General features: G+C 59.9%; 2 protein-coding genes across 6 annotated transcripts in view; one reads left to right on the forward strand and one right to left on the reverse strand.

Annotated features, from left to right (window-relative positions):
* The window catches only part of LAMC3 (laminin subunit gamma 3), a 29,542-nt gene extending 26,618 nt beyond the window's left edge, over positions 1–2,924 (reverse strand). For all 3 annotated transcript variants that reach the window (XR_009725321.1, XM_061352752.1, XM_061352751.1), the window contains exon 1: positions 2,504–2,924. Coding sequence is in view for 2 of the 3 variants with exons in the window: in XM_061352752.1 (XP_061208736.1) it covers positions 2,504–2,924 (421 nt within the window). In the remaining variant the exon portion in view is untranslated. The remainder of the gene's footprint in view (positions 1–2,503) is intronic.
* Positions 2,832–15,389, forward strand: FIBCD1 (fibrinogen C domain containing 1). Of its 3 annotated transcripts, none has more exons than XM_061352779.1 (7): positions 2,832–2,970; positions 7,512–7,988; positions 8,773–8,932; positions 9,654–9,790; positions 14,123–14,219; positions 14,458–14,637; positions 14,882–15,378. In XM_061352779.1, exons 1-7 carry the CDS (start codon positions 2,899–2,901, stop codon positions 15,139–15,141), a joined length of 1,383 nt encoding a protein of 460 aa, XP_061208763.1. In that variant the 5' UTR covers positions 2,832–2,898; the 3' UTR covers positions 15,142–15,378. The 3 variants fall into 3 exon arrangements, with proteins under 3 accessions (XP_061208763.1, XP_061208765.1, XP_061208764.1); XM_061352781.1 differs by lacking the exon at positions 2,832–2,970 and adding an exon at positions 3,382–3,527 and having other exon boundaries at positions 14,882–15,389; XM_061352780.1 differs by lacking the exon at positions 2,832–2,970 and adding an exon at positions 4,168–4,310 and having other exon boundaries at positions 14,882–15,389.
* Positions 15,390–22,955: the final 7,566 nt, after the last annotated feature.

Below are 22,955 nucleotides of genomic sequence, written 5' to 3' on the forward strand. Positions count from 1 at the left end.
GGACATGGGTCCCATCGGCAGCCATGGGGATGCAGAGCATGAGCGCAACAGGAAGGGTGAGATGCCCCTGAGCTCTGTCTCATGGTGTCTCACCCTTCATGCCCCCACAGGAGCATGAAGCCAACCTGACCCCAGCCCCTGCCCGCCACCACCGCTGTGATTCCCACAGTCTTGGACCATGGAATAAGAGACAGTGTCTGGATCTGGTTTTAAAAGGCTCATTTCAGTGCACGGGTTCAATCTCTTGTTGCTTCAGTTGTTTTCTGCCCTCAGGCCAAGCCAAGACCCCCGGGCATTGTGAGCAGAGCCAGTGCGGGGAGGGGAAAAGCTGCTGGGAACCGCAGCAGCCTCCCAGCATCCTCACATCAAACCTCTCTTCCGTTTTGCCCTCCGGCCACAGCCCGAGACATGAATCATCCCTCGTCTGTGATTGATCCAGGCTGGACTGCTGGCAGAAACCCACTCCCCAACCATCCAAACTGCTGCCAGCCCCGGGGAGGGGGCTGTGCCCCATGGACCCTGGTCCCCCTGTGTACCCAAGTCCTTACACCCTGAGCATCCTATCCCTGCAGGCACAGCCGGTGGGGATCCAGGGCTCTGGGGCCACTGGAGGTGCAGGGTGGGGAGCCAGGGACCATTCTCAGGTCCCAGTGCTGCAACTACAGCCATATCCCATGATGGGTAACAGGAGGTGACATGGCTTGGTGTGAGTCAGTGATGAGCCGGGCCAGCAACCCTGCTGGGGTGGCTTACCCTGAGCATCACTCACGTTTGTAGAATCATACAATGGTTTGGGTTGAAGGGACATTAATGCTCACCCAGTTCCACTAGAGCAGGCTGCTCCAAGCCCTGTCCAACCTGGCCTTGAGCACTGCCAGGGATGGGGCAGCCATAGAAACACAGCCCTTCACCACTCTACTGCCATAGCTCAGAGCACCACACATGAGCCTAAAGCCCAGGAGCAGCACTGACACCCACTGAGCGACACCCTGCACCCCTATGTCAGGGTGCAGTGCACAACAGGGGCTATAGGGGTCCAGCCCTGCTTGCACACCCCCATCCTCCCCTCCCGCAGCAGCCCCGCGGGTCGGAGATGGGTGATGTCAAGGTATGTTGGATTGCAAATTAAACATCAGCAGCTGCACGGTCCTGGCTCCATCTGCAGAAAATGAGTTGCTGGGCTTGGAGAGGGTCCAGTTGTGCAGCTCGGCGTGCCCAACACCCAGGGCTGACAAGGCACTGAATCACTGCTGCCCGCACCGAGCCAAGATACATTTCTTTTTAATGATAAGTTTTTATTGTTTGGAGTTCAGCTAAAACAGCCTCCTGGGTGCCCGCGGGCTCCTGCTGCCAGAGCAGCCGAGTGATGCGGGGATGGAGCCTGCCTGGCGCTGGCATGCCGAGCACCCCACCAGTGCAGTGAGCTGGATGGTCTCAGCTGTAAAGGGAAGTCCTTGAAAAGCATCCGCAGGGAAGGAGCTGGGCTGCCGGCCATGAGCATTGCCCGGTAAATCCTCCCAACATCACTGCAGCCAAAGGCAGGATTTGGACCTGGCTGGGAGACAACACACCCCAGAGAGCCTTATGGCACTGATTGCCAGCCCAGCACTCAGGCAGCTCTGTCCGAAATGGGGTGTGTGTCCCTGGCCCCCAGCACTCACTACTGTCACCCCTGAGGTACCTGCCATGGCAGGGAGGCAGCCCCCACCCCAGTGCAGCCACATGGGAGCTGATGGAGGGGTTTCAATTGGGGTTGAGCTCCAGGGAATGAGAGCCAGGGGGGTTCAGAGCATCCCTCAGCCCCATTGTGCCGCCTGCCCAGGGGACAGCCCCACACTGCAGGAGGGGGAGTGTGCAGGGGTCTTCTCTAGGAGGATTTCCTTGGGCTTCAGGAGAGAACCCAGCCTCCCCCCAGCCGGATTAGCCCAGTGCTGAGCCCGCACTGCTCTCAGGATGCTCCTCTGAAGCACTCAGTAGCGCTCCTGCCCGCAGGTCAGACAAGCGGCAAATAAAAGATTTAAAGGGAGGTGCTGCAAAGGTACGGTAAAGAAAACCACATCCCGGAGAGCCGGTGGTAAATCAGGATGTGTGGGGGGGGAATGGTGTGTGGGAGCTGGTGGCACGCAGGGCCAGCACTCCTGCTTGGGGCTGGGAACGCTGGGCTTTGAGCGAGGGATGCTCCAGTGGGCACCGGTGTGATCCTGTGTGCCGGGGGGCCCTGCCGCTGCCTCCCCCCAGCCAGCACCAGCTTTCCACCATACACTGGGTTTTGTTAAGAGCCCCCTGCTACCCTTGGGCACACTGCGGGGGGGGGGGGGGGATGATGCCAATGCCCTCCCCCTCTCTGCCCATTGCTGCCTTAGTGGTGGATCTGAGCCCTGTCACCATGGGCTGCTGAGATGGGGACTGGAGGCTTGGAAAATGGATGAGCGGGTCCCTGGGACACCCCCCCTCCCCGAGCACCCCGTAACACCCAGGATTGGCTGCCCCAAGCGGTCCTTACCTTCTGCCGCCGCTCCAGCTGTGCGCCACATCTGGGCAGCTGCGGAGCCCCGGGGCAGGGCGAGGGGCTCGGATCCGGATGACTCCGGAGCCACCGGGGCTGGGGGAGGAACCGGGGGAGCCCCCGAGGCGGTGTCCCCTGAGCGGGGCCGGGGGAGCCCCGGGGGGGCGGGGGGGGGGGAAGCGGGGCGGGCGGGGAGGGAAGATCCACCCCCGTGTTCGTGCCCGTGTCCTCCCTCCCTCCTCTTCCTCCCTCCTCCTCTTCCTCCTCCTCCTCCGCCGCCGCCGCCCGTCCTCCCGCCGCGGCCAGCCGGGCCGGGGGCTGCGCTGCCGGGGACTGGGGTCTGAAGGGGTCCGGGGGGGTTCTGAGCACTTGTGCTGGAAGTTGGCACCGCGATGGGGAACGAGCGCTGGAAAACCATGGGAGGAGCCTCGCAACTTGAGGATGGGCAGCAGGAGAAATCGCAGGTAACAGGGCGGGGGGCGGTGGGGGGCAGCGCGGGGGTCCCACCGCATTTTATATCCCCCCCCCTTAATCTCGGTTCTCCCCATGGAGCTTCTCTCCCGGTGCAGCCCGGTGCGGTACCCGCCGTGCGGAGCCCCCGCGCTGCCTCCCCTCACCCCCATCCCCAATTACCCAGTTCGTTCATCGCACCCAGTGTCCCCCCACCCTCCAGCCTCTCTGCCGGGCAGCGGGTGACGCTCCGGGGCAGCCACACACGCCTGCGATGCTTTAAACTGCTTAAATAACCCTGTAAAAGGGATTTGGCATCTCAGCTCCCTGCTGCAGCCTGAGGCATCCCTCTCGCTTCGGGGGTCTCCCAGCTGCTTGCGGCCTTGCCTTAACCTCCAGGACCGGGTTTTGGTGTTGCGGTGGGGTGCGGTGAAGCGGTGGCAGAGCCTGCGGTGCCGCACACGTGCCGGAGCCCGCTCTCACAACCGGCCGCACGTGTCCAGCGCCTCCAGCCCGGCGCGCAGGTAGCGGCCATCTGCGCGGCCTCCAGGCGCCGAGGGGCTGCGAGCAGGTAGGGGAGCAGAGGCACAGAGCGGAGGGGTGGGAAGGGAAGGGAAGGGAAGGAGTGCGGAGCGTGGGCAACAGCGCCTGGGAAGAGCAGGGGGACAGCGGTGGAGTCTGTGGGTCAAGGGAAGGAGCTGCTGGGTGAGGATGGGGTGAGCAGCCATGAGGCGCACTCACTCCCAGGTCTGCCACTTCCCCGTCCTCCTTCCACCTGAGGCGATGAAGGACAGGGACTGGTGCCTGACTTCTCCCTTCTGCACGCCCTCCTCCGAGCCCTCTCCTCCCCACTCAGCTCATCCATGGCAAAGGGCTCCCTTGCCTCGCTGGACAGGGGCTGTCAACCCTGAGAGGCACCAGAAGCCCCAGATCACAGAGAGGAACCTCACCCTCCTCTCCCCTTCCTGGCACACAGCCCCTCCATGCAGGGCTCCAAGCAGTGGCGTCTGGCTGGATCCTCTATCCAACCGGCTCAGTGTCCCCCCATGGCTCCAAGGATGAGCTGGATAGGATGGATCCAGCCCCAACACTCGTATGGGGCTGGACAGCACAGTCCAGAGCAGTGATTCAGGCAGGGGCTTGAAGGAGGGACAGAGTATGCTGCACAGCCAGTCTCCCAGCTTCTGTAAGCTTCAGTGGAAACCCATCCCATCCCATCCCACCTGCATGCTCACCCACGGAGCCAGCTTGGTGTGATCACCAGCCCTCTCCTCTTCTTCCTCTCCCCGAGCTGCAAGGCACGGCGTGCTGTAGGAGCGGTGGCAGGCAGGCTTCGGATGACGGAGGAGAGCAGGTAACGGGAGCGGGATGCAGCTCGACTGCCTCTGTGCCTGCAGGGAAACAGGGAAGTGCAGCATTAGGCTCCGGGAGGATGTGGGTACAGCGGGGTACAGGGGCTACAGCCCCAGGGTGAGCAGGAAGGGGGCTGCAGCCCTGCACAAAGCTGAGCAGCAGCAGAGCTGGGCTGGCAGGAGGATGGAGAGGGACAGGCAGCGGAGCAGCGAGTGGCTGGGATGTGCAATGAGCTGTTGGAGCAGCTCTACAGTGAGCAATGGGTTGCCGGGTCCAGGGGCTGGCCCTTGCTGTGCTGGGGCTGCTTTGGAGCTGGGGGCACCCCGGCAGTAATGTGGGGGTACCCGGACTAAAGTTTGCTGCAGCAGCTGAGCCCTGGCAATGCAAACCTCAGCGTTCACCCACCCCAGAGGGTCCTGGTTCGTAACATGGCTCGGTGAGCAGAGCACCCAGGGGTGCCTGTGATCCCTGCTACCATAGCACAGCTCAGAGCTTGCCTGGCGAGCTGGCAAAGAGCAGCGGCTTTGGCAGGAGCAAAGGGCACCTCCTCCTCGAGGAGCATCTCCCACGGCAGAGCTCAGCCTCTCCTGCCGCCTCCCTCCATCCATGCTCCCCTAGGACCAGCCCATCTCCAGCTCTGCTCTCGCTGTCTCAGGGACACTTTGGCTCCTTCCCTCCCCACAGGCTGCATGCACTGGAGCTGCCTTCTCCCTCACCCAGCACGGGGGACACTTGGGGGTATGGTGGGCATCGGGGACCCACAGCCCCAGGGTGCAGAGCAGGCGCAGGCTGCTCACGCAACATAACTGGGGCACCAAGGACCTTGTCCCATGGGTGGCCAAGCCTTGAGCTAAACCTCAACCAGTGCAGGTCATGGCTCAGCTTCACACCAGGGGTGCACCGGTGCCTCGGTTCCTGCCTGAGGCTCCTTCCCAAGCTCCATCCCCAGCTCCAGAGCAGGTTTGAGAGTGAAGCTCTGCTCTTCCTGCGCACATCCCGGGCTCACAGCTTCTGCTCTCCTTAGGAAGAGGAGATGTGGAGACATCGGGGCCTCCAGCCCGATGGGTGTCCCCAGGGGGACATCAGTAACCAAGGGCAGGGCGATGTCCTGCAGCTGCCTGAAAGTCCTGCCAGGGAGATCCAGCAGCCTGAGGCCACGGCATGGGCAGCAAAAGACCCTGGAGTCACCAGGGCCCTGTCCGTGCTGGGGCAGAGGTGTCTGCAGGGCCCTGTGCTGGGAGCTGAGGGGATTGAGGGCACCCACACCCCACTTCGGAGCATCACTGGTGCCGCTGGTGGAGCGCTTCCCTCCTCTCCCCACTGCAGGTTGCCAGGTAACACAACCTGCCAGCAGGATGCTGTGGGACTCAAAGCTGCCGCCGCGTGGGATCTGGTGGTGGCAAGCAGAGGGGGTCACTTGCCAAGGGGATTGGTCCCCGCTTCCTTCCCCAGTTCCCAGTGCCACTGGGAGGGCAGCAATGCTGGGGCTTGAAGGCTGGAGAACAGCTGGATCCAGCTGCAGGGTTTCAGTGGGTTAAAGCCCGTTTGGGATTTGTGTGGCTGCAGGAAATGAGCATCAGCCGTGCGTGGCTCTGCTCCTGACACCCTTGATGCTCAGATGGGTCCCTCGGTCATCGCAGCCCATCTGTGTGCCCCAGTAGGCACGATTGGAGCTGGGAACATCAGGATGGTGGGGAGCAGCAGCGTGAGGGATGGGAGGATGCAGAGCTGCTGTGATAGCCAGGACAGCCACAGGGATATCTCACGCTACAGATCCCAAACCACCCAATGCTGGCCTCTGGTCCCTCCTGTCAGTTCTATGCTTGCGGGGTGCTGAGGGGCTGGATTGGGCCCAGGACCCTGCTGTCCATGCAAGGTTGTCAGTGACAGGCACCTTTATGTGCCACCATCCTGCTGCCCCTGGCTGCCCCTCATGCCCCCAAACCAGGGCTCCATATCCACAATCACAGGGCAAACTCCTCCAAGTGTTGCTCACCGAAAGCTCCCTTCATTGCCTTTGACATCTTTTAATGCACACCAAGGGGCTGAGCCTGGGGCTGCCTCATTGCAAGGTCTCTGCAGGGGAGCTTCCCATTCAACCCAGTGCCATTTGCATCTCCAGCCTCACTCTATGGGCTAGAGAAAACACCCAGAGCATCCCCTGGGGCTGGTGGGACACGCATGGACCGCAGGCCCTTGGTCAGACAGCCCCACTGCAGCTGGGGGTCACCTTAATGCAAATGGTTGCGGGAGCGTGCATGAATTGAAGGGTGCTTGAAGGAAGGTGTCACTCCAGATAGATGTGCACAGGAGGGGACAGGGCCCGGGCAATCTTTGCAGATGCAGCAATTTTCCCCTCGTTTCTGGGGAAAGCAGGCTTTGTCTCTCTGAATCGGCAGCGTTCTGGCAGCCCTGCAATGCCTTGTGACAGCCACGGCCGGGGTCAGGGGGAAATCACAGCCTCTGTCCTGCAGGTGCAATGAGAAGGGGAGCGGGTGGGGGGACAGGGGCTGATGGGGTTAGGAGGCAGCTCCATCCCTCTCGTTGGTGGCAGCGCTTCACACTCTGCAAGGAGAAAAGGCTCTGGGTGTGCACGGAGCAGCTCCAATGGGTCCCTGCAGCAGTGGAGCTGCCAGAGGGGCTTTGGGGGGGGGGTCAGAGACCTTTTCTATAGCAACTCCCCATCACCAGAGGCTCTGGAAGAGGTCTGAGGGCTTTGTGAGCAGGCAGCGAGGGCACAAGGGGGACTGGGATGTGTGGCCCTATGCAGAGCAGGTCCCCACGATGCTCTGGGTGACATCTCCCCATCATCTACCTGCAGCTTCCTCTTGGTTCAGCCCCTGCCTTCCCTCTCCTCCTTGCTACCCCCGCAGCCCCTGCTTTGGGGGATACAGGGGGTGTTTTCCCTTTTTGTCCCCATTTTTGTGCCCAGGGCAGCACCTCCACTGGAGCATCACCTCCTTAAATAACACACACCACCGGCTGCTCCCGTTATTCTCTCATACCTCCAGCTCCAGACGGGTTTCACTGCTTTGTTCACTGAGCACCGCGGTCTCAGTGTCCCTGCGATCCCCTCCTCTGCCATCACCCCCATGTCCAACATCACCCCCCTCATTGCTGGACCCCCCCCCTCAAAGCCTGTGAGGGTTTGAACCCACCTCCGGGCTGAAGGGTGCGATGGTGTCCGTGTCTCTGTCCGCAGAGGATGAGCTGCGGGTACATCCTGTGCACGGTGCTGCTCTCGGTGGCCGTCCTCCTGGCCGTGACGGTGACGGGAGCCATCCTCTTCATGAACCACTACCACACCCCCGTCACCGAGCCACCCCCGGTCATCAGCACCAACCCCGAGGAAGCCAACGCGCTGGTCACCATCGAGAAAGCCGACAGCTCCCGCATCAACATCTTCATCGACCCCAACTGCCCCGACGCTGCGGGCACCTTGGGGCGCCTGGAGGGGCTGCAGAGCTCCCTGCTGCGCGCCCTCACCGACCACGATGCCGAGGCCAAGGCCAGCAAGAGCCAGCAGAAGGCTCTGCTGGTCACGGTGGCCGATGAGGTGGCCAAGCTGCTGACTCACGCCGTGCAGCTGCGTGCTGACTGCGACGGCCTCAAGAAGGGGCACAGCGCCATGGGGCAGGAGCTCAGCACCCTGCAGGGGGAGCAGGGCAGGCTCATCCAGGTGAGCTGGGGCTGGGAGTGAGGCAGGGTGCTCCTTGGGGACCCCCCTGTCCTGATGTCCCCAGGGACATGGGTGCTTGCATCCCTTGCCCGTGGTATCCAGGGGAGATGAACTGAAGTTTAAGGTGGGTGCTCAGGAATTGGCCAGCTCTGAGTGGAGCTGGGCACAACACAGGATCATCCCAAGGGCTGCTCATGCAGCAGTCAGACCCCCTTATTTAGCATCCCTAACGTTTCCCAGTCTATGTGCTGCGTTGAAACACTTACCTGGGTATGCCAGGGGCATCACTTGATGCTCGGCTCCATGCCCATCCCTCCTGGTGCTCATCTCCCTCCATCCAGAGCTGCTCAATCCCGCTGCTTCACTTCACTCCCCATCCTGCTGCTCTGGCACAGCCACCCCATGTCACTCACCCAGCCCGGGTCACCTCAGGGGATGGCAGAGAGCTGGAGGCTCTCTCAGGACACGGCTATTCCTGCCGCCTCCATGATCCCATCCCCTGCCCAGAGATGCTCTTTATCCCATGGGGTGGCGTCACCAATGCCCTCAAGTTTGGGTGACAAATAGGAGCTATCTGGACCCTGACCCCCAGCCAAAAAGCATTGGAGATGCCATATGGGATCTGCTTCTATGTCCCCACTGGGTGCCCACGAGCCCATAGCCTGGCAGGGAGCACTGCTGCCATAGCCCGGCCGTGGGAGCAGGCAGAGCATCCTCACTGCGGGTGGTATGGAAGGGGTTTAACCACATTTAACCACAGCTCCTTGCCCCCCATTGCCCACAGCTGCTCTCGGAGAGCCAGACCAACATGGCCCGGCTGGTGAGCTCCGTCAGCGACGTCCTGGACACGCTGCAGAAGGAGCGAGGTGGAGCCCGGCCCCGGCTCAAGGCTGACCTGCAGCGAGCACCGGCCAGGGGAGCGCGGCCCCGGGGCTGCTCCAATGGTGAGATGGGTCCTGATGGGTGCCTCTGGCAGGTCTGTGCCTCGGTGAAAGGGAGGGAGAACGCGGTGTGAGGGGGGGGGAACCAGCCCAGAGAAGGGGTTTAACAGAGCAGAGGGGTTGGCAAGGCAAAGAGGGAGATGGAGCAGAAGGGACATGGAAACCAGTGTCCTAGAAGGGGCATTTCTCACCGTGCAGCCTGCAGTTGTCCCTAGAGCAGCCTGCCAAGCCAGCACAAACCCCACTGCGCACCCTTGCAGACCCCTTGCTCTCCATACAGCTGTACAAAAGCAGAGTAAAAGGGGTAAAAGCAGAGCAAGAAGCGACCATTCACCCCCATTCGGGCACAGAGGGCAGCGCTGCACGGGACTCACAGCCACATTCTTCATCATTTGATTAAGATGAAGCTGACTAAGGGGCTGTGAGCAAGCGCCCGCACTCTGCCTGCAGCTACCTCCAGGCATCAGCTCCCTCATCCCCATCTGGGTCCCTGCCTGCCTTTGCCATCACGCAGGGACACAGGGTCAGTCCTGGCTGCATCCCCCTGAGCACCACTCGCTTTGAGCATCAGAGAAGAAAGGAGGGAAAGAGCAAGGCAGCATCAAGCAGCCAACTAGAGCTGGCAGCAAGGTTGAGAGCCTGCAAGAGATGGCAAGACATCAAATTAGATCACTAATTAACCAGCCTTCCTCTTGTCCCACCCCATCCCAATGCCATCCTGCAGGCTCCCGGCCCCGAGACTGCTTTGACATCTATGTGAGTGGACAGCAAGAGGATGGGATTTACTCCATCTTCCCCACACACTATCCCTCCGGCTTCCAGGTCTACTGTGACATGACAACCGATGGGGGCGGCTGGACGGTGAGCTGCTGCCATGCTGGGGATGCCAGTGTGATGCCACTGCTGGCCATGGGATGCTGGGGTGGGAGATGTCGCTCTTGGCACCTGAATGTGTCATTGGGATTGGGGGATAAATGTTAATGGGGTCTGGCTGTGCATGGGATGCTGGATCCCATAGGGAAGTGAGCAAATGGGCTTGTCCATGTTACCTGTGCCAGCAGCATCGGCATCACTGCCCAGTGCTTCCAGCTGGAGCACAGTGGCTTTGCCTTGGGTCTGGGGAGCTGGAAATGGAGGGTGGTTTAAAGCAGGGAGCTGGATGCCATGGCTGAGTTCATCCTTGGGGAGGTTGGTGCCATGGGACACATGGCTGTGCTTTGCCCTGTCCTTGTGGTCCTGGTGAGTTGGGACCAGGACAGACCCCAAACCCGGCACACTTTGCCTTGTCTAATGCAGGGGTGCACAGGGGGGGCTCATTCACTGTGCTCATTCACTCATTCATTGCCCTGTCCTATTTGTTTTGCTGCAATGTCCCCGTAATGCTCCATCCCTGGCAGTGTTCAAGGCCAGGTTGGACAAAGCCTTGGGTGAGATGGTTTAGAATGGGTTGGAACTGGATGATCTTAAGGTCCTTTCCAACCCAAACCATTCTATGATTCTATAATAATGAGTAATAGTGACAGAGGCAGCGAGCAGGGTGTCCCAGGGAGGTGGCAGGGGCTCAGTGGGCAACAGCCTCTCCCTAAGGGCAGGCTGGGTGAGCCCAGCAGCCAGCACCCCTCCATCTGGGTGCTCTAGGAAACAAATCCCCACGATCTGATTCCCATAAGAAGCTTTGAGCAGGGCCGGGACGGAGCTTACCCCGCTGCCCTCGAGGGGCTGATGAGCCTCCGACATCAGTGCTCAGCGCCCACCCCTGCGGGCCGGCCATGCACAGCTCATCCCAGCGGGGAAACTGAGGCACAGCCGGGAACCAGCTCCTGGGGGGCTCATAGAGGGGAAAGGGGGGACCCCCGTTGGCTCCGCAGGGTGGGAAGGGTCCTTACAAGCCCCGAGCCGAGCTCAAGCACCCCCTGAATGGCAGCCCAAGGTGATTAGCGAGGCACTCAGAGGCTTATTTAAAGCTGCTGCGGGCGGGAGGGCTCCGGCTGGGCTGGGCAGGGGGCGAAGGGAAGGATTTGACACCAGCAGCGCCGTGGGCTCTGTCAGCGGGACGGGCACAGCGCGGCCAAGGAGCCGAATCCCGGCGCTCCGGGGATGGGCACATCCAGAGCAGCGCTGAGGATGCTGGCCCCGGGCTCCCGTTCCTCTGCAGCACAGGGACCTAAACGTACCTGCAGTCCCTTGGGGTGCAGGGGGTGTCTGAGCCGTGTCCCATGGGGCTGGGGGTGCAGGGTGGTCCTTGGGGCTCTCCAGAGCCTGGGAATTTTCCCTCCTCCTCCTCCTCCTCCTCCTCCGGAGCGCTCACTCCTGACATTTGGGCTCATTTGCATGTGGTGGGTGGATGGAAGCGATGGCAGCAGCGGAATCAATTTTGACTCGGGAGCCTGGGAGCTGCTGAGCTCAGCTTTAGCCTGCACGGACAGCTTAGGGACCTCGGGGAGCAGGACGGGAGCTGCCCTGATAGGCTCTTGGGGAGAAACCTGCCCGGGGATGCTGCTCAGCATCATCCTGTCCCCATTGCCTCACCTCTAGCATCACCACATTCGCCTGCCGGAGGTCCTTGGTCATTCCTCTTCATTGGGAAGGCTGAGCAAGGCACAGAGCTCACTGGACCATCGCTTCTGCTTCCCACTGTGGCCACATCCAGCATGCGACGGTCTGGTTCAGTGACAACAGGAGCATCTGCATCTTGTGCTCAGCACTGACTTTAACTGCAGCTGAGCCGAGCACGGCAGCAGCACCGGGATGCAGCCATGTAATTGCTCATCCTGACCCCAACTTCCCACTTTGGCACTCACCTCCAGCATGTAATTGAAGTAATAACAGGGTGATGGAGGGCTCAGCATCCTGGAGGCCCCAAAAAGTTGCCTCTTCACATGCTGTTGTCCTTGGAAGTCTTTTCCATGCACCTCATGGTGCTCCTGAGCCTCCATCACTGCCCTGCTGGAGCTGGGATCAGCATCTTGGCTCCATAAACAACGATGCTGTGATGGCTTTGGCCACCTCAGCATCATTGTCCACAGTGGGAAAGCTGAAGGATGTGTAAGAAAAGGCTGTGCCAGCAGAGTGAGGGCTGTGGTAATGTTAAGTGACAGCTTCCAGCTTCATGGGCACCTGCCACACTGAGGATGCTGGTGGGGATGGCTGCACCCATCCTGCCCATCACCTGCTGCAGGGTCCTGGAGCGGGCTGGGGGTCTGAGCAGACACCAGTGCATTTACACTGGGATGAGAAGGCAGGGGCTGAGGGCAGCCTGGGGTGACGTGTGCTGTGCCCAAAGGGTAGGATTTATGTGTCACCATGAACGGGGACAAGACACTGCTGCCGGTGGGGACAGTGCTGCCGGTCACTGTTCACTGGTCTGGCTCCTGTGATGCTCCGAGGTTGTATTCTCCATCGCTGAACCCAAAGATGGTCCCCCCCTGGGGATGGGGGCTGCAGGGAGCCCCACAGGGCTGAGGCTATGGGGTCCATGCCGTGGCTGCTGGAAACCAGGAGCTTGAGCACTGAGGTGTCAGGAAAGTGATGGTCGAGCATCTCCCCAGGCTGTGGCTGTGATCTGAGCCTGATGGGCTTTGGTGGGAGCTGGCACGGGGGGGCTGTGAGGAGAAGGAGCAGAGCCCTCCCTCACCGCCAGCACCATGGCAGGCACCCACTTTCCTCGGGTTTTAACCCATTTTGTGGGTTGGCCCCTTTGCAGGAGCCTGTCCCTGCCCTGTGAGCTCAGAGCGACCGGGGGAGGCAGAGAGCGGGGGAGATAAATATTTTAGCTTTGCCTTTAAAGAAGGGAAGGAAATCCTTTTTGCTTAAGAGGAGGGTGATGCATATTTGATGAGGAGGAGCAGAGCAGCGAGCCTGCGGTCACCCTAGCTCACAGCATCCCGGTGCGGGGAGGCAGCTCCCACATCCCCGGCGGATGCAGGGGTGAAGCACAAGAGATGATGAGGATGGAGCAGGAGACTCAGGAGGACACAGCACCTCCAGCAACCTCCCAGCCTGCTTTCAAGCCCCTCGGGGCTGAGCCTGGTGGGCAGCGAGGCACCAAGGGCTGCTCGGATGCCTGGGGTGATTCCTGAGCATGCCAAAGGCTCAGCCATGGGGACGTGCCCCGCACGCTTCCCTGGGCACTGCTCAGCAATTGGCCTATTTACAACCGCGGGTCAAAGCCGATTAGGAGGGAGATCGGTGCCGCTTCTGCTGCCTTCCCTGCACGGCAGCACTGGAGCCAAGGGAAATCAGCTTCAGGGCCCCATCCAGCACCATCCCCCTTCCCAGCAAGCCTCAAGAAAGCCCCTTTAAATAGGCTTAACCACAGCTTCTCAAGTGCTCAACGCAGGGATAAAAATTAAGGCTCTAATTCTAGAAGGTAAGTACAGCAGGATCAGAGCCGTGCCGAGCAGCGCGCCGGAGCAGGGCATCTGCAGCCCCCAAAATGCCCATTGTAAAGGGCAAACACAAGCTGAGGCTTCTTTGCATTCTGGGGTGAAACCCTGCCCATGCAGGGTAGGAGCAGCCAGGAGCATCCCTATGGCACAGCAAAGCATGGTGGTCCCCAGCCGGCACAAGGACTCAGCATCATTGCCCAAGCTTGGGATGCTGGAACCAGGGTGAATGGGCTCAGCAGCACAGCCCAGACTTAGAACCAAGATGCCAGCACATGGGATGGCTGTTCCCAAATCACTGCTGTGGCCATGGGACGCAGCGCTTGGTGGCAATCGGGCAGGCTGGCTCAGCCAAGTTTAATGCAATTAATCCAGGGCTGGAGGCTTAATTAAGTTCAAATGGTTGGACACAGAGCAGCATTTTCTGGATCAATGTCAATAAATCAAACCCAAAAGTATGGATAAAAGGGGGATGAAACACACAGGGCACGACATGCTGATGAGCAACAGGAGAGGAAAAAGGGAGGAGGAAAGATGTGCTCAGCCTCAGGGATGTGCCCATGGGCACTGGCCACCTTCCTGCAGGAGCACACTGTGGCTTTCCCAAGCTCTGCTCCCATTTCCAGGCAGAGGATCCAGCAGAGGGCTTTGAACCAACTCACCCATCCCTTGGAGCTGGCACATAATGATCCACATCCCCTTGGGGACCGGCACACCAGCACATCCCTGAGTTGAAGGGGTTTAATTCGCACCATGGTGGGGAGCTGGGAGCAGCCCCATGCCTGATGCCCTGTGTGTGTTTCCCCAGGTGTTCCAGCGGCGGGAGGATGGCTCCGTGAACTTCTTCCGTGGCTGGGAAGCCTACAGGGATGGCTTTGGAAAGCTGACCGGGGAGCACTGGTTAGGTGCGTGGGGCTGGCCTGGGGTCCCCTATGCAAGGGAATGGACACTGAGACCGTTGTGGGAGTGATGCAGGCAGGCAGGGAGGGCCCGGGTGGGTGCACAGGGGTAGGGAAGCGATGGGGCTGTTGCCTCCGATCACAACCCATGCCCTTGGCCGTGCAGCAACAGCAGAGCAAGGGCTGGAGGGTGGGAATTATATGGGCTCCATCCCCCTGCACTCACCCTCTGCCTCCACCGCAGGGCTGAAGCGCATCCACATGCTGACAGTGCAGGGCAGCTACGAGCTCCGCGTCGACCTGGAGGACTTCGACAACGGCACCGCCTTCGCCCACTACGGCAGCTTCGGCGTGGGGCTCTTCTCTGTTGACCCCGAGGAGGACGGGTACCCCATCTCCATCGCTGACTACTCGGGCACAGCAGGTAGGGACCCCATAGCCCATGGTGGGGTGTCAGCATCCTCCTCCTCCGGTGCTGCATCCCTGCACCTGGAGGCAGGAGAGGGGCTGCATCTGGGTGTTCGCAGGGGGGGTGACCCCAAGTGCCTTGTACATCACTAAAGGAGCCCCACTGGGTGCCCAGGGGAGCTCCAGAGGGCAAGGAGCTTGCCCAAAGGCGAGGTGAGGGGCAGGAAGGGCCCATCACAGCTCCCTTTTCCCCGGGGCAGGTGACTCCTTCCTGAAGCACAACGGGATGAAGTTCACCACCAAGGACCTGGACAACGACCACTCGGAGAACAACTGCGCCGCTTTCTACCACGGCGCCTGGTGGTACCGCAACTGCCACACCTCCAACCTCAACGGGCAGTACCTCAAGGGCCACCACAGCTCCTACGCCGACGGCATCGAGTGGTCCTCCTGGACCGGCTGGCAGTACTCCCTCAAGTTCACCGAGATGAAGATCCGGCCTGTCCGGGAGGAGAATTAGGTGGATGGCATGAGAACCCCCCCCCACCCCGTGCCCTTCCCCATCACCCCATTCCCCCATCTCCCACCCTCCCCATGCTCCCTAAGGGCTGACTCATCTTCACGATCCACCTGGGAGCACCACTGAGGGTGTCTTTAGCCCCAAGGCACCCGTGGACATCACTGGACCTTTCCTTCCTGCTGCCATAGCTCTCCTGTGGACAAACTGGGTGTCCTGGACAGAGCGTAACCCACGGCTGATGCCCATGGCAGTGATTTGGGAAGTGGTACCCAGCAAGGAAGAGAAGGAGGGAGGGAGCAGGGATGCAGCAGCCTGGGCAGATGGGACACCTCCATCCATCTCTGCTTCGGGCACAGACACCCAGCAGTGGCCTCACTGAGCTGAACTGGGGGACACTCAGTGTGTGAAGCCCTGAGCCCCACAGAGCCCAGAGGACAAAGCTGCTGCTCCGTGGTCCCAGCTCGCCCCATGGTGCTACTGGGATGGGGAGGGCTCGGCTGTGCTGCAGCCTGTGCAGGCACCAGACTGTGGCAGTGACTCCTTCTCCTCACCTCTCCCCCTGCAAGAGGATGCAGCTACAAAGGGACAAACCCCTCAGTCCCCATCGCCCCTGGCCTGGTGCTGCAAGGACCCAGCACTGAGCATCACGGAGCTGTTTTAGCAGAGCTTGGAACAGGGAGCACAGCAAGGAGGAGGAGGAGGAGAGGAAGGCTCCCAGCACGGCTCCGCTGCCTTTTGCTGCTCTTCCCTCCCAACCAGACCCACTCGGATCCACGCTGGGCTTTCACCATCCCAAAGCTGCGACCTTTCCCAAACCCTTTGGCTCGGGACAGCACATCCCAAGCTCTGCTCGCTCCCAGCCTGGGGATCCGCATTCGTTTCCGCCCAGGATGAGCCTTGCTCTGGCTCAGCACCTGCAGATATTCAAAGCCTTTCATTTCTTCAAATCCCTTTAAGGTTTTGCAAAAAGAAGCCCCAAGTGGGGCTTAGCATCTGCAGGGCCCTGATAACCGAGCACAGGCGAAGGATGCTGCTCGCCAGCCAACCCAAGGAGGAGCTGCTGCAAGGTGTGGGGCTCGGTTCTGCCTCTGGCTCCCTGCAAAGACTCAAATGGGGGATTATGTCCAACGACTGACCCCAAAACAACCCGGCCTGAGTGGGCTGTATGGGAGGAGAGCGGGGAGGGGGACAGCCAGGACCCTGCCATGCTTTTCTGCTTGTACCTCAGCAGCGATGGGGAGCAGAACCCCTGCCCTGTCCCCAAGGGACACAGCCAGACTGCCCGAGGATGGGAGGGAAGCTCCCACCATCCCTGTTCCCAGGGCAGCTCAAGGCACAGGGAGATCAAAGGCTCCTCTTCCCTGCGTGCTTCTCCTTCCTTTGAACATTCCCCTCCTTGGATCCTGTGCTGGACAAGCCCCTTCCTCCCGCTGGGTGAGTCCCTCTCTGCCTGTCCTGGCAGGAGAACAGGGACCAGTGATGTGTTCGGGGTCACCGCAGCTCCCCCTCTGCCAAAGATGCTCCTCTGAGCCTGCAGACAAGGACAAGCTCCGAGCACAGGCACCAGCTCCATCCCTGCCCACAGGCTGGATGCTCAAACCATGGCACCTGGGGATGCTCAGCAGTGGCATTTCCCAGCCAGCACAAGAGCAGGAGCCCCCAACAGCTTCCAAGCATCTCCCTGTGCCCCTCAGGACCCCTTTGGGTTGGGCTGGGTGCAGGCAGGGAGCAGAACACCAGTCTACTTTCTGACCATCAGTTTCCATGGATGAGCTGTAGCCGGGTTTTCTAGCGCTCACCTTCAGGACAAGGAGCACATGGAGCTGTGTGTCCGGGTGGGAAGGCTCAGCCCTTCCCTGGCCCCCTCCACCAGTAGTTTCCAGTGCTGCGGAGGGGATGCGGGATGCTGTACGTGCAGCTCGTCGGTAGCACACCCTTGTGTACCTGCCCCTGTCACCCAGGGCTCCCTCATGACTATTTTGACCTGCACAAGAGGTATTCCATCCATGCCAAGGTGTGGGATTTCCCAGGATTATTCCCGAGTGCTGCAGCCCTGGATTAGGCTAAACCCATCCTCGGTGACACCTCCCCATGGAGGGATGGCTCGGGAGGGAGGTGGTCCAGGACCTGGCCACGTTCATTCTGATGGAGCCCTGGGCCAGGTCGTGGTGTGTAGCAGTGCTGTGAAGTCTAGGTCGTGTGTGAGTGGTGTCCAACGCTGTACATGTGGACTTTCTAAACTCCTTAATAAAAGGAACTCATCGTTAGTTGGTGTGGTGGCAGCTGTGCCCATGGAGGAGCCCGTTGTGGTGATGGCAAAGGGGACAGCACCTGGTTACCGCAGCTCCCACCATGCTGCGGGTGACACTGGGCTCTCACATGGCATCCAAGGACCATCCCGTCATGGGCCTGGCCTGGCAAAACCCCTCTGTGTGCTGCTGGGAAGGGCTGGGGAGACCCAGCAGGGCAGGGATGGGGCAGTGGAAGCATCCCAGGGGATGCTGGAAGGTGCCAGCACTGAGGACCACACTTTAGCACTGGTGGCTGAGTGCACTGGCCAAGGATGGTGGGAGTGCTGGGGCTTGTTTGTGCAGGACCAGGCCCTAAGTAGGTTTGGGGGTTCAGGGTTCAATGTTAGTGCTGTGCACCCACCACACTCGCACACACATCTGGGACCCCCAGCAGCAGAGAAGGGGATGGAGGATGCTGCTACCCCCAGACAAAACCCTCCCCCCAGCATCCCCATCAGTTAGGGATGCCTCCACTCCAGCCCCAGCACAGCACACACAGCCTCTCCTCTAAATGAGACAGCAAACGAGGGAGGTGCTCTCATTAGTGGCCGAGTTCCCATTGTGGCAGCTCCACCAGCCTGGCCCCCTGTCCCCCTCCCCAGCAGGGCCACGCACTGAGGGGTGACACAGCCATTAGCACCAGCGGGTATTTAATGGGCAGCAGTGCGGGCTGGGCACGGAGCGGGGCCGGTGCAGCAGTGCTGGGGCATTGCCCGAGGCAGAGAGGTGAGTGAGTGTCTGCCTGCCTGTGTCTGTCCGTGCTTTGCATCCTTACCTGGATGGGCAGCACAGGAGGCAAAGACTACTGGGAGGCAGCGAGGGGCGATGGTCTGGACACCCACTGGTACCCGTGATGGGATGGGATTCGGCAGCACTGATTGCTTGTTCCCTGCTCTGGGTGCACCCAGGGATTTGGGTCCATGATGGGCACCTGGGTGGGAAGAGGGAGAGAGCAGAAAGGCAGATAAACAGATCATGGGAATGTTTTTAACAGCACAGCAATTAAAATTAATGATTATTTGACTTTACTGGATCACCTCAGCCGTGTACTTCAGGAATACCTAGTCATTCATAGACTAAACAAGGGATTCTAATAGGAAACAGGCAGAAGCCGCTTGGATCATCATGTTCCTGCTTGGAATTAGCTCTCAATTTACAGCCTATACTTTCAAATGATAGAACTTCAAAGGCTAACCTAGAGGAAGACAATCAGGCAGAAGGTGTGAACCAGGCAGGGAGCACCCCACAGCGAAGCCCAGCGGCAAAGGGGTTGCTGGGATGGAGGGAACAGGGTCTTGCACTCAGCTGTGTCCAGCACAGAAGCGAGGAGCACCCACAGCATCCCTCCATCAGCATAAGGCAGACACCCTGCAGTGTCCCCATCATCTGCAAGGACTTTTTAAGGCAAAATCTTCAGCAAAAAGTAATAATAATAATTAAAACTCTCATTGCCCCTCGTTGAGACCTGCGGGAGGAGGAAGGGGCAGCAGAGCAGCCCTGCCAGTGCTCAAGGTCATCCCAGTGCAGCATCGTTCCATGCCGCGCTGCTCAGCACATCCGAGCCCCATAAAGCAGAGGGATGTCGAGCACCCTCCTCCTCTCTCGCATTAGGTAGGCATTGCAGGTAGGACCTGCACACAGGGAGGATGAGGCTGGCTCAGGTGAATGCACTTAAGTCCTCCCTGCAGTGCTTCTAAGAGGAATGAGCAGCTCTGAAGCCCATCAGCCTGAGTGCTAATAGCCCGGCTCAGCCAGCCCCATCCTGCTGTGAACCAGGGGAGTCGCAGCAGGGAGCTGATAAAGATGAATGGGAGGAGGTCTGAAGGAGGCAGGAGAGAGGCAAAGGGGGCGCAGACCCTAATGCCAGCATCCCTGCTGCAACTGGGTGCTGGTGTTTTATTGCTGGGGTGTGGGATGGGCACATGCGCCAGCCAAGGCTTTGGCCGCTGCCCGAGGATGCTCTGTGCTTACTGATGTCCCCCTTCCCGCTGTCCTGCCTCTTCCTCCTGAGCCTGGGGACCGCAGGAGCTGGGACCCCGGGGGGAATGGGCCCTGCTCGGTCCCAGCGGGGACCCGGAGGGCAGGAGCGGAGCGCGCTGCTGAGCATCCCCCGGGAGATGGAGAGGAAGGGGCCGGGCAGCAGCTCCGGGCCGGCGAGAGCGGAACCTGGCCCTGGAGCTCAGCGGCTACAGCCGGAGCAAAGGGGGCTTCTTCACCTTCCGCTTCGGGAGAGGAGCACCTGGACTCGACCTCCTGCGGGTCGCCCCGTCCCGTTCTTCCCTTCCATCTCATCTGGGTTTGCTTGGACAAAAGGATATTGGAGGGGGGGGTTTGCTGCTTGGGGAAGGGGAACAGTGTGTGCTCCGCTTGCAGCCCTGTTCCCATCCGGAGCCAGTGCAATGGAAGGTGAGGAGGGTGCCTTAAGAAGCAGCTCCTGTCACACACAGCCTTGGCTGGGGCACAGGGATGCTGCACCAGGACAGGCAGAGCCAGCACGGCCGCAGAGGGGCTGAAGGGTTACAGCAGTGCTGGTGGTGCCCTGGTGGTGCCGGTATCTGTGGTACAGGGCTGTCGGGAAGGAGCAGGACCCTCAGAGCTCTCCATAGAGCTGTGGCGTTGCTGCTCTCCTGCCTGCTAAGGAAAAGTCCCTCTGGCAGCAAATTCTGCTTAGAGTCAAGATGCCGCTCACCCGAGCTCCTGCGTGCGAACCAGCGGGCTGAGACAATCCTGTCCTTGGAAACCCCTGCAGGGAGCACAGAAATGTGCCCCAGCATCCCCAGTCCTGCTGCAGCCCCACTGCCGGGCCCCAGGACCTGCCAGAGTGAGCAGGGTGAGGGGGTGATGACTGACCTTCCGTGTCCTTGTCACATCACCCAGCACTCGCCCTTCCTGATGCCTTCCTGGCCTCATCACCACCTATTCCTGCTGTAATCCCTGCAGCAACTTGGGTGCAGAGGAGTTGAAACAAGGACCCCTGCACCTACCCAGGGCCACAAACGGGTGCTCGGTGTCTTCCTGCTCTCCAGCCCCCTCCGCTGCCAATGGTGCAGCTTGGGGACTTGAAAGCCCCCAAATCCAGCAGAGGACAAGCCCCATCTTCAGCCTTCTCCTCCTCTGGACAGATTTAGCTCTGCCAATGCCAATGACGACATTTGCTTTTGTGCCTGCCACTGCAGGCAAGAGATATTAGTAATCAGAGGTCTAACTACCTGGCTTGCAGGCGCCAACAGCAAGTTAGACACCGAACGACTGCTAATACTTCATTGCAGGCACAGAAATGAAGCAGGGCAATGATTTGCAAGAGCTAAATTGCACCCTCAAAATCAAAGACTGTGGCAGGACTTGGGAGGGGGTTGGAAATCAGGCTCCAAGACACGCATTATAAAGTCCATCAGCAGACAGACCACTTAATACAGCACTGCTGGGCCAGGGTGAGCTGCTCTCGAAGGGGACCAAAGGGGGAATGGGTGCAAGCTGGAACCTGCAAGAAAACACCAGGTCTCGTGAGGAGTGATGGAGGCAGGGGCTGGTGAAGGGAACTACGTGTGGGTCACAGCCCCATGGGCATGGAATGGGAGGGAGTCCAGGGATACAGCGGTATCAGGGTTTGGTCTTTGCATGAGGATGGTGCTGGCTGTGATGAGAGGAAGGGCATTTCCCTTCTCCTGCATCCCTGCTGCATCTCGCACCATGGGGAGGGACCACAGCAGCGACCAACAAACCCAGTGGCACTGGAGGGGGGTGAATCCACCCTGGGCACCCCAATCCCAACCCTGATCCCTCGCGGCTCCCACCAAAGGCTGCGGGTCCAGGGGATGCAGGCGCAGCGGAGACGGGAGCGTTATCGATGTTTCTATGGCAACAGCTCTTTTTTTTCCCCTTTTCTTTTGAGCATTCAAACCATCAATAAACATGCACTGATCAATTTTACCCTGTGCTGGAGCTGGGGAGGGGAGGGATGGGATGGGATGGGATGGGATGGGAGGGAGGGCAAAGAGTTCTGGAGCAACACTGGGTTAGCAAAGGCCGGTAAATCCCTGGCTTTGCCGTGATGGATCGCTGCAGGTAAAAGTGGCACCGTGTGCTGTGGGAAGGGAAAGGAAACCTGCTGGGTGATGGTAGGGCCTGGGGGGATGCCTGAGCTCCTGCTCTTAAGTCCAGGGGGGGAATAGGGTCAGAGCAGCGTGATAAAACCATATGTATAATGAGGCTCTGATTGAAGCACAACCACCCTCTGTATAACTTATTTATAAGTAAAAGCCAGAGCTTCCCACAGCGCTTACCTGGTATCTGGAACAGAGCAGGACTCAGCCCAGGCACCCCACGGCTCCTTGATGGGCATAGGGATGCCACAGGGATGGTGCCATCATCCTCCTTACCCATGGTGGTGGGGGAAAGGGGCACTCCTTGGGATGGCCGATGGGAACAGGCAGCACTCCAGGCTCTTCACTGCTGCTCCTTGGTGACTGAGGCTTGGTGGAGGAGAAGGTAAAAGTGAATGGAAAATAACTGCCTGGAGCCTAGGGGTGCTGTCTGGGAGGAGGGAAGGGGGGAACACACCAGGAGTGACCCCTGCGAGGCTGGAAAGCCCATCCCTGCATGCTGGACATGGAGAGCTCCCATGGGAACACACACCCCTTCCCAGTTCCTTTGTGGGGCAGCCCCCAAGGGGACACCCAGGCCCCCAACACCTTTGGGTGGAGAGCTCAGAACCCACCTGCACATAGAAGGAGCTGGATTCCTTGTGACATGGTCACGCAAGGCAGCAGAGTGTGGACAAGGCAGGGCAAGGCCACTGTCATGCAAACAACCCACAAAGGGACAGCACCAGGTAGCACTGGATGCTTCTACACATGGCCAGTGGGTTCAGCCAAGCAAGGACCGATGCAGACACTTGGGGCCATCACCACCGTTGCTGGGACCCTCTATAAGACACTCTGCGGTCCTTCCCTGACCAGAGTACAACCTTGGTCCTTCCCCTGGCCCTATCTCCACTCATCTGCTCCATTCCCATAGACTGCTCCCCATCCCAAGCAGTCCTGCAGCACTACACACCCCCTCATACAACAGGAGCAGCAGATCTCAGAAACCCAAGTGGATCCTCTGTAGAGAAAGAGCACAATTTCATCATGTCCATGGGACTCATGAAGCGGTTAATGCATCACAACTGGGTCGTTCAGCACTGCAGCTTTGGGAGCAGGGGTAGGACCTCTATCAGCACGCTGGATGTTAGGACAGAGCCTTCAACAGGGGGGTGATTGCTGGGGAAGCACCAGTGTAGCCTGGATCACAGGTAAGCTTTCTGCTGAGCTGGACCTAGCACTGATACAACACCAAGCAGCACTTGAGGGCAATAGGTTTGAGCCTTGCCTAAACAGTCAAAAGACTTGCAGGGCTGGTCCTAACCCACAGCTTTAGGGCACCGACAGCACTGCCAAGGCATCAGGACTGACCACAGAAGAAGGTTTATCCAGAAGCATCATTCTCAGCAACCCACCCAAGCCAGGGCTCATGCCTGGACCA

Source organism: Neopsephotus bourkii, unplaced genomic scaffold, assembly GCF_033783945.1.
Source record: "Neopsephotus bourkii isolate Nb327-2 ecotype Australia unplaced genomic scaffold, CSIRO-AGI_Nbou_v1 NB_659, whole genome shotgun sequence".
Lineage (NCBI taxonomy): Eukaryota > Metazoa > Chordata > Aves > Psittaciformes > Psittacidae > Neopsephotus > Neopsephotus bourkii.

What these genes read in the sequence shown, in the direction of transcription:
- FIBCD1 (XM_061352779.1), top strand. Translation starts at nt 2,899, where the DNA reads ATGGGGAACGAGCGCTGGAAAACCATGGGAGGAGCCTCGCAACTTGAG. An exon ending in CCGATGGGGGCGGCTGGACG is followed by an intron (nt 9,791 to 14,122) that starts GTGAGCTGCTGC and finishes GTGTTTCCCCAG; the next exon opens with GTGTTCCAGCGGCGGGAGGA. An exon ending in TGACTACTCGGGCACAGCAG is followed by an intron (nt 14,638 to 14,881) that starts GTAGGGACCCCA and finishes TCCCCGGGGCAG; the next exon opens with GTGACTCCTTCCTGAAGCAC.